An 11,015-nucleotide genomic window follows, 5' to 3' on the forward strand; every position below is an offset into this window, starting at 1 on the left:
ACTGAAAGCAGCATCGGACTCGGATAACATCCTACTCACATTGACTATGACATTGAGCGTGTCATCGTTGGGCAAAAAAACACAAACACAGCGGCGGTCCTGCATGGTTTTGTTATTGTGGAAGTTCAGTTTGTTCATCTTCGTGTGGCTGGCACAGGACACAGGCCCCTCCGCCTGCTTCCAGGGCTCCAGGCCCCTCCGACGACCCTCCTCCTCCTCCTCCTCCTCTTTCTCCTCCGACGACACAGTCACTGTCGCTCTGCTTCAGCTGCAGCCCAGTACGGACGCACCAGCACCCACGGGCTCAGCAGGCCAAGCAGTGCTCACAAGGCAGAGCATGTGGACACGAGCTGTCGCCTGCCACTGTGGAGAGACACAACAGAGGAGGACATGATGTTACCATTAGATGAAGTATGAGCAGGAAGAGACGGCTGCAAGCGTTTAAAAAAAAGAGTGAAGCGGCAGGAAATGGATAAATAAAAGACAAACAGAGCCAAAGAGGGGCTGCGGTCCTGTTTATGAACATGTGACATCAGTGCGGGGGAATGTCAGCGACTCCAGAAAAACATGTGAGCATCTGTCTGGAGAGGATCTGATGAAGTGTAATGATGGCATGAAGGAAGCGCCGAGTCATAACCAAACCCTTTCAGACTTTAAAACACAACAGAAACCAGTTGTGAACTCTAACTTGGGGGGCATTGTAACAAGCCAGAAACACAACACAGCAAAATAAAAGAGAAAAATGTCAACACGCTCGACTCGAACAGCTGTGAAGAAACGTACAAACGCGGCTTTAGACGCTGACAGTCTGATTCTGTTGGCAATGTGAGTCGAGCAGCTTCACGGTTTCCTCCTGGCATCACTTCTGTGTCAGTTCTCTTGAACTCCTCATGTTGTTGAACTTTTTATTTTCTGCTGAAATCTACATGTGAGTGTTTCAACCTTGTTATTCACCTTTTTTGAGCTCAAGTCAGAGGACGCCGACAGGTGAATACAAGCATTATAAATGTCCCCTTAACCATTTTATCCTATCTTTAGCAGTGGTATTGCTTTGAAAAACATGTTAGCTTTTCCTCTGAATAGACTCTTTATCACAGATATGTTTTCAGTGGGAATGTTTTCCCCTGTTTTCTAGCAACCACATACCTCTATCTTTCTGAAATTACTTCGACAGTCGTCCTGAGAGCGGGGAGCAGCTCTCGGCATGAACTGTGCCTGAGGACATGCGAGACCTCCGGGGAGTGTGAAAACTCTCAGACCAGACAAAAGAATTTGAAGAACAATCGGTTCAGATTATCACTTCTTCCTGTTGAGAGTCTCTCACCTTGAAGCCACGTTGTCATTGAAAACAGAGAGGGTGGGCAGTGGGCAGGCTCACATTACAGGGTGAAAAAAACAATTAGCATTTTAAAAGATGTGGGCAGAGAATTTAGGGCTTATGCACGACATACAAGTGTTAAAGAGGCTTTGTCAGCCACCGTCACACTAAACTATAAACAAAATTTAGGTTTCACTGCTGTGTAAAGCATCCTACAACTTTTCAATGACATGACAATGTGGATTTAAGACTGACATGCTGTTGGTTTGTGTTTTAAAAGCTGAGAAAATGAGTGTAAAACTGAAAACAGTGTTTAAACCAGTGACGGAAAAGCTAAAATCATGGACTTAACTGGACCAAAGCCAGTTAACGGCAGCATTAACTGGAGGATTGAAAGTGTTTGTACTACACCTGCTGTCCACATATAACGCTGCTTTGTTGCTGCACAGACAGGGAGCAGTGTGGGAAAAGCAGCCATAAATACACACACACATACACACGTACTGCTGACATGCAACATCACTTCTCATTAAAGCTGGTCATTGCACGTGCAGCGTGTCGGCCAAGCAGCCACTCAGCACAGTCTGCTGATGAGCCATGACTGGGACGCCTCCCTGCACCGCTGCTGACCTTGAAACACCACTACACCACCGTCCAAACACACACACACACACACACACATATGAACATGCAGAGGGACGAACACACACATACACACACTAGGTAAGTTCGTGCTCTTGGTGCCATGACCATATGTCAGGAGCTGCTACTGTACAGCTGAGCCGTGTGATGGCAGCGGGGTTAATTAGAAGTGAGATCCATCTAATTGGATCACTTCCATACATCACTCACTTCTCCGCCAGAGAGCGAGAATAATCCCAGTAAACCTGAACTGATACAATAGCGGCAGGAAAACACCCAGTTCAGAGTTGTTTTGGTGCATTTTCTTAGCCTGACAAGCCAGACTATATCATTAAAATGTATAGTCTGGCAACGACCGGTAGACCTTGGCTCAATCCAGGGGGCGGGATGAAGGCTGTCTTTCAAACTGCCTCTGCACGCAATAGGGTAGCGCTACGACTAATCAAAGCTAAGAGCAGGATGACTTAGATTAAACTTTTCCCATATCCCGTCGGCAAAAAACCAAATACATCCTTCTTCGAAATGAATGACTTCAGTGCAGTTTCTTGCTCAACTTTTAAAGAAAATGACAAGTTTAATTCTTTCAAAGTTGATGCCAACGCCGATTCAAACGATTCCTTTGCCAAAGCCATTTTGTCATGTTTTTCACCGTCGCAAGTATGTCGTTGTCGCGTTAAGCCCGCCCAACGACTCTCTAAACAGATAAAGCGCTGTGATTGGTGAACACAAACGGTGTTTTTGAACACAAAAAGTTCCTATGGCTCGTTTCTAGACGGACCTGCTGAGCAAATATATTTGCTGCCGCTAGGGTGCGTCTAGATTTCTAGGCTAGCATTTTCTTTGATTCTGCCTCAATCACAAGTAAAATCTTCAAAATCAGAACAACAAGGAGTCACCACAGTTTTCCTGAGCGTATTTTTGGACCTGAACTTAGACCACCATAGTGAGGTAATTAGCTTTCTTTGCAGATTTAAGACCACAAATGGTGTGAAACGACTTTTTAAGAACTGCTCGTCTCAGGTCTGTAGTCACCCGGCTTTCAAATCTGTGCACAAGGTGGAAACATTCACACATCCAGCTTAGCCATGTCTTCCTGAGGAGAGTTAATGGCCCTTGAGAGCAGGCTCTGTTGAAATCGTATCATGTTGCATTTACAGCCAGAAATATGATTCCCGACTTGCACGGATGCATTATGGCTTGTTTATTGCATTGTTGAATATAAATGGTGAAGAGGTGAAAGCGGACACCTACACCTACGCCGGTCTCATGCAATTCAGACATAACTTGAGTGTAGTCATTATTGATGGGTTGAAAAGTCTGTTGTGTCATGTCTTGTCCACGCATGAGACATCACCGCAGAGGGAATGTCCACTGTGAAATTAAAGGGTGGATTCTCTTACACTCTCTCATTGTGTGTGTGTGTGTGTGTGTGAGTGGAGAGAACGCTGGATAATGAAATTACTGCTGCTTTGCTTTCCATCCCCCTTTTCTCTGCCGTGCAAAAGTGTGACGTAACACTAAAGTCCATCTAAAGCAACACACGCACAAAGAGCAGCCAACTGAGCTTCCTCCTGCCTTTCAGCCTGAAACAGGGATAGTGTCAACGTGGCAAACCTCAGAGACAGGCATGACACCAAACGCCACACTGGGACACAGAGAGAGAAAGAGATAGAGGCCTCTGTCACAACTATACCTTTTTCTTTCTAATTCTTTTATTGCTTTCGCATCAGAGAGCTGGAGAGTCTCCATGCATGTCCAACTACTGGAAAGAAAAAACTTCCCCCAGCTTGGAGAAGAGGTGGAAGCGAGCCACTGAAGGAGGCTGTCACCACGCTGATTTAAGAATAGCTTCAGGTATATAGCATGTGTCAAAGCAAAAGAAAGGGGAGAGAGGAAGAGGCTGCATATATATACACAGCAGAGAGAGAGCGAGAGAGGGAGGGAGGGAGATGGAGTGAGGCAGCGCTCAAAGCTCAAGCATGAAAAAAGAAAAAACTGCTGCAGTCAGGAGAATTCCTCGCTAACATCTGCTTCTCATTCCAACAATGGCGGCCTTTGATTCCTGATGCAAACAACGAACAGCGCCGCCACCAACGCCATGTGCCCACAGGCCGCCTCCTCTGACAGCATCCTGCAACCTGCAGCTTTAATCCCTGATCTCGAGCTGAAAAGTATTTGTACATGAGTCGCACTTTCTTTACCTACCTGATGTTGTTTACCTGCTTATGATCCACATCTGAGCCTTTCGATCATCTCCTATTTACTCAAATCTCACTTTTAAGCCACAGTTTTAGGTTAAACTTTTTAGATCTTGGGCATTTTTGATCATATAGTCTGATCAAAACACTTAAAGAAAGTTATGAGTTGTTATCTCAATCTCTAAACTATTGGAGAAAATAAAATGTGAAACTTCTTTAATCAGTGTTTTCATAGTTTTGGTCACCACCAGGTCTGTTTGTTATGCAGAGGGTGGATGGTTCAGTTTCTAACAACTTCCCAAACATCGACTTTGAGGGAATCCTAACTGGGAGTAGCTGACTGCAGTGGTGCTCAGGAAAGTTCCTCTAAGTTTCCGAGTTGGATATCCGACCTCAACGGGTGTTTATGATGACACAGCCAACAGGGAAGTTGGAAAGTCTGACTTCCGACCAAGTTCTTGGATAACACCAAAACTACATCTTTTGTTGCTGTCTTGATTGAGACGTACATAGTGGGTGATCATGAAAACATGAATTTACTTGAAAGATTTACATAAAGTCCAGTGCCAGCACCAGAAAAGATACAGCATAATTTTATGCGACCAATCATATGGAAGGATGCCTGTTTCACGGGATGCAGATGCTGACACAAGCTGCCCCTGCTGAAATATTTAAAAGGGGCTCTCTTTCAAAGGGCACGGCTTGTATAAATAGTGCCAACAACTAAATCCGAGTGGGAACAGGTCTTTTTTTCCCCCTTGATTCGCTGCCAAAAGATCTGTTTATTCAGCTGATGAGAAATGTTGCTGAGCTATCGAGTAGCTCTAAATCACATTGGTCACAAGATGGCATTAGCCCTCACAGTAAGACTTCCCTCTTTCTCTAAGAAGACTCTCCTCTTTAACCTAGTGAAACACTAAAAGGAGGAGCTGGGCATTCAAAATAAACAGGAAGACTCACGCTAGTGGGCGACATGCTTGACCACCCAAACCACTAACTCTGGATGGTCTAAACATCTATTTTGGATTGTGGTTGCTGGCTAGTCCTGATGTCAGGAAGTGGCTGTTGTATGTACTAAAAAAAACTCGTTTATTTATTTACTCCACTTGACAAATGAGGCCACGCTCTCTCTGATAATGTTGTGCTTTATATATTTGTCAGTCTCGGCTGTCAACAGACTTAAGATATACATATAACCGTGACCCTTCCTGATATTAATAGTGCCTGGAAAGCATGTTTAGCTGCTCTGCCATAAATACCTGGATGCCCTTTAGCCTTTAACCTAATCTCAGGCAGAGTAAAAACACTGTGCACTATTCAAGACCAGGATTCCCATGATCCCCTGCCCATAAGACCATCTAACAGATGCATGTATTGTTTATGTCCACCTAGCTCCAAGGGAAGGTTAACTATCTGTTTTTGGTGCACAATCAAACTTAAGTCTCAGAACCTACATCAGATTTTAATAATTCATTACAAGTTGTTGAAATGTAGCATCAGAATTATTCTATTATGATAATTACCCAAAACAGAGGCAGTACGAGCTTCGGTAAATATTACAGCCTTTTACTCAAAGTATGATGTAAATCCAGGATCTGAGAAACAAATGCCTGAGTGTCAGCCTTAATCAAATGTCATGCTCATTAACCGCTGAAGGTCAGGTCTGTGCACAGCATGGCACTGTAATGCTGTTATATAATTCACAGTATAATGTCGAGGAATAGCTAGTGGGTGGCTTCAGGCTGAACAACTACTGCAATATTTACCACACGTAATCTGAATTCACTGGAGAGGCTATCTTACTCGAAAGGAATTTTAAAGACTTTTCACCTCGTTCAGCTTTTGACTTCTTCATCAAAAGCCTTGCAGCCTTTGTCCAGGAATTACTGCGGATTAAGAATCTGGAACGCCTTCCTGCTTGATGAGTCATCCTCCGTCCTGATGTAGATGTAATTATGAGAGTGACAGGGAAAGACTTACTCGACGCCCGCCTTCACTAACAGCCTTGCAAATGCCAACGCACCACATTCACAACTGCCCCGGTTGAGTCGTTTGTTGGCCGACAGTTAAACACTTGTGGCACCGGCTATCAGTGAGAAGAGATGTGATGTGGACAGACATGATGTCTGGTACTGCTCGTTCTTGGCAAAAGGCTTTGTGGACGGTTATGGGTTGAATCTTTGAAACTTTTGGAATCTCAAGACTCAAGTTTGGATTCAGAACTTGATTGGGAATCAACATCTGATTCAATAAATAGAGAAAGGGGCTTTACTCTAAATGGAAACCTTTCGCCCATATATTTAGCCTGTTGAATAACTGGCTGAAACAAAACTGGCAGTTATGCTAATTGGTCTTGTTGAAGGTCACTATCTTCTGATCAACAGAACAATGCAGGGACTGTGGGAGTACAAAGTTTTGTTTGGGCTGCAATAATTACAAACAAGTTATAGTCCCCACACTGTATAGGACATAACATCTATTTTTGGAAACATTGTTGCTGTAGGGCTAGAACAAAGAAAATCAACTGTTACCCACAAAGCTGCAGAGCTACAGGTCTTGATCGGAAACTAATGAGCCCAAACCAACTTTCTTTGAAGACAAAACCACCACACAACTCTCAGCGCTTCCTACTGCTGCTACTGTCTACAGCTGACTTAACTCCTTTTCATTAACCACGTTCAACGATTGATTTTCTAAATCTGCAAATTTGTTCAGCGCATGAGAATGGCGGTGATTCTGCAGTCTGACTACATTCCCCAGTTGGAGTGATCACATCCTCTTAACGTACGAGAGCCAGGTAAAAGGTTTTTTTTTTCGACAAGCGTAATGAAAAAGCAACATCTAAAGCAGCAAAGTTTAACATTCAATCTCGGTCGGGTACAACTTAAATTCAGCTATACCTACCTTTGTGGAAAGATTATTTCATCATTCATAACATCTGGCTTCCATGTGGCTCTGAGCAAGGACTAACACACACACACACACACACACTTACACAGACATTTCAAACTGCCTGCACTGCCAGACGTGTTCGAACAGAGTCAGCAGTTGCTCCGTTCCCTCCCCGCCCAGCATTCAGGCTTGGACTGTTCATGAGTAACCCCACAAAACTAGCAATAGCAGTGCAACATACCGCCGAGACGTCAACCTGACCATTACGTATGCTCAAAATAGAGCAAGCAGCATTAAAGGAGAGGGTTAACAAAATGAGCTGCAATTATGACAAACCCCAACCAAGCCCTGTTGTTTTGCTTCGACCGAAGATCTTCTGTCCTGACAAAATGAAAAGGGTTGTTACAGGTGATCCGATCTGTTTCCTGTATGCTTTTGTAAGGAGATTGTCTCCTCTATTGTTTACACTGTCACACCTAAAGAGAGTCACGAGATTGAAAGGTGGCATACGTTACTCACTGTGTAATTGTTTATCTACGCATTTCACTAGAATTATACTGTAATAAAATTTCAACATGTTAACTGGTACCAGAAGACAACCTGGGTCTCAGTCAAATGTCCACCTGCTAAAAACCCTACAAAAATCAGCAAAACATGAAACAACAGGCAATAAAAGCTGAAGTGTAAAGGCTATAAGAAAACCAAGGTAAGTTGATAACATCCTCCGGGGGTGCTTGCAGGTTAAATCTCTCTGGTCCACTTCCTCAAGCTTCACTGAGGGCGCCATGTAAGCAGAGGAAAAAACAAAATCCAAGGGAAGGGGAGAAAGAGACACAAATGCAGGAAGAGCCAACCCTATTTTCTTCTTCCCATCCCCCTTTGGTGCACTTGACACATGCATACAAGGAGTTGTGGAGCCTCACTGTAGTTGAAAGCATGCAACACTGATGGTGGTTGTCATGTTTTCATTGAACCCCCCCCCCCACCCAAAAAAAGCTCTCTGGGCTGTAAATCCAGGTAAAGCACAAGGTTAAGTTTGAAAATATAGTCACACATCTTTGGAAATCAGTCTGTTCAAGAGTTGACCTTCCTGCTACAGCAGGTTTGCATCCGAAAGTAGCTCGATAGCACCGATAGCAGCAGAGAGCCCAGGGCACCTGTATAACTTACAACAAGGAGATTAAACTGCATACACACCCACATACTGTAAACACAGAGGAGATAACTCATGTAATAGGATGGTAAGAGATCGAGTTTCTCCTTCTTTACGACAATAACAGTAATCTCATCCTGTCTCGTGGACCTGTGGCACCCACATTGTCCTCAGACTCAAAATATGGTTCCTCTTACACCTTATCTTCTTGCAACAAGGACAGAGGCAGCTTTGGTGATAAATACAGGAGGGAGAATTTATAAACAAGTTCCCCTCCTAGTGTGTATCACACACGCCTGGGAAAGAATGCATTGTGAAGGACCAATTATGTAAAATGCACATAACAGGTTATCTCCAGTTACCTATAGACAGCACAACAGACACTTTCTTCTTGAGCTCAGATACCATGTCTAACAGTGTTTGTATTCATGGCAGAGTTGTAGCATCACAGTAAGCCAGCCCCGAGGCTAAGGATTCGGTTAAGCCTTTGATGCTGAGTTTAATACTGAGGAAATCACTGATAAATTCAGGAAAACAACAGATCCTGAAAAGTGTGTCTGTGACTAACAATGTTACATGCGATAGTTGGTTTTGACATGGCAGCACAGTAGGTGAAGGTAAACGCTGCAGAATGAGAAAGCAAAACATACCTGCTGCTCACAGAAAGTGATTTGTGAAGTAACGAGGGGGGATGCCTTGTGAAATTTTGGGCCATCCCATCACACATTCCTACACAGATTCAAATGAATGAGTCACCGACACACACACACCAACCACCTTTGTTCCCACGTTTCCTTTTTGTTTCCTATTCAAGCAGCGCTCTTCCTGTCCAGCCAGCACCTGCACCATCTCCCTCTTTCATTCACTTCGCTCTGTTGCACCACTGAGCCAAGACAGTGTCACAATCACAAAAACACAAGTTGTTTTTCTTCCCTTTTCCTCCCCACAGCTGGAGTAGAGACCTGGACGGCAACCCACCATATACTGTATCTGTATGCCGGGCCGGGGAATGAGCCACACAAGGTAGCTGATTAGCCCGCCATGTGTCCTGGATGCATTTCAAGTATCAACAGAACTTACAGGGGATCCCCTGACTGACCGTGCTGATGTCTGCCAATGCCAATAATCTTGATTTCATTTTCTAAATTACCAGTTTGACAAAATCCAGTAAACACCATTTTGCAATGTCTGTTCATTGTGAAACAATGTTTATGACAGTGCATTAATGGCCTCATTATGACTTAGACTAGCAGAGGAATTATGACTAACAGATTAGTTAAAACAATCTCTCAGTTGAAGTGCCCTTGAGCATAAATATCGAGCTCATAATAGCCCCAGGGACTGCTCCTCCTCTCTGACCTTTTTAGAAATGGGGCACTGGTGAAAATAATTTGACTTTTGAGTGAAACTGGTTAACCAATACACCAATACACAGTCACGGTCTTAAGTAAACCAAAACTTTGCATAAATTGTGAGGATTCCCATTCCCTGTTTGTTCCTGGTTGCCCTCTGGTCTAATATTAAACAGAGGTGACATGGTTGGCATTCCTGAGTGCTAGGGAAACAATTTTGCAGTTTGTTCAAAAGAAAATAAAAAAAGGGGGTTTGCATTGGCATGGCTTTCACATAGTTTGATGCCAGTCAAGTTGTGACATCCACAGTAATTTACAGTCCTGTTGAAGCTGATGTCACTAGATGTCTGTGGCAGTAGGCTACTGGCATGCTAATAGCACAACAATAACAGTGGAGAAGACTAGGCTACGTTCAACCAAATAAGTTTGTCAAAACCAATGGACAAAAAGCGCAAACTTGGATACGACAACATCCTCACTTTGCCTCAGGGCTCCAGGTTGGGTAATGACTGAACAAGAAGGGACGTGATTGAAAGTTAGTTCACGGTATAAAAAGGTGAGCAAATACTTAGTTATAATGCTCGGTACTGCGTTATCAACTGTACAAGTCTGCGTCACTGCAAGAAATATCCATCAACTAACAGAAAACAGCTCGACTTGGATACTCGTACTTACTTTCTGGCATCACTCCCTATAGGAGCATCACCGTTAGCGAGGCAAGAACCAACACAACTTACTGTATCTTTGAAACGGATTCAACTTGCTCAAAATACTCAAGTTATCTGTTCAATATATCAATAATAAACCAACATAAACAAACTTTGTCATGGAAAATTTCAAAGCATCCGATTTGTCGAAGTGACGTCACGGGAGTCGTAACCATTAAAATTTCCAACGGTAAGGAATTCAAAAAAAGGGGTAAAGATACAGAAAGCATCAAGCTAGGATGGTAATAAAACTCACCGTTTAATAAGAAAATAAGTTATTCCTTACAATAGCGATAATCCAACCGGGTTTGTTTGCGTTTTGTTTTTTGTTTTCTCGGGGAGAAAGAAAAAGAAATCCACAGTTTGGAAAGACTTCAAGAAGTTTGGGAGAACAGTCGTCGTTCAGCCGCCTTCGACGAGATCCACATTCTGTCCCCGCTGGAACTGTAACAAGTACATAGGAATACATGTGCGGTGGGTGGAAGCCTGAATGCAGGGGGAGTGGGATGAAGAGTGGGATTTCATACTGGCGCGAATCAATAATGTAGAGCCAGACTGTCAAGCCAGTTCTTTAAACAACACTCATCAATGTATATAAATTACTTTTGATCGTATCAGTGTCTGTTTTTACCAGAGAATGCCAATGTTTTCGCACCGCAACCCCCCCAGTGGAACGCTGACTTGGTATCGCCCACGGCTGCTTTTCATTCCATTCCTTCCGACTGAGGTGGAGTGGAACTCTGCTGCATTAAT

The 11,015-nt window shown here is 43.6% G+C and overlaps 1 protein-coding gene across 1 annotated transcript in view; it reads right to left on the bottom strand.

Moving 5' to 3' along the window:
- The window catches only part of frmd6 (FERM domain containing 6), a 30,984-nt gene extending 20,300 nt beyond the window's left edge, over positions 1-10,684 (bottom strand). Inside the window, exons 1-2 of the mRNA XM_083998284.1 lie at positions 10,519-10,684; positions 40-363 (exon numbers count right to left, since the gene is read on the bottom strand). Coding sequence (XP_083854410.1) covers positions 40-138 — 99 coding nt within the window. The 5' untranslated portion in view covers positions 139-363; positions 10,519-10,684. The remainder of the gene's footprint in view (positions 1-39; positions 364-10,518) is intronic.
- Positions 10,685-11,015: the final 331 nt, after the last annotated feature.

The sequence above is a fragment of the Trachurus trachurus genome (genome assembly GCF_905171665.1).
Source record: "Trachurus trachurus genome assembly, chromosome: 22".
Lineage (NCBI taxonomy): Eukaryota > Metazoa > Chordata > Actinopteri > Carangiformes > Carangidae > Trachurus > Trachurus trachurus.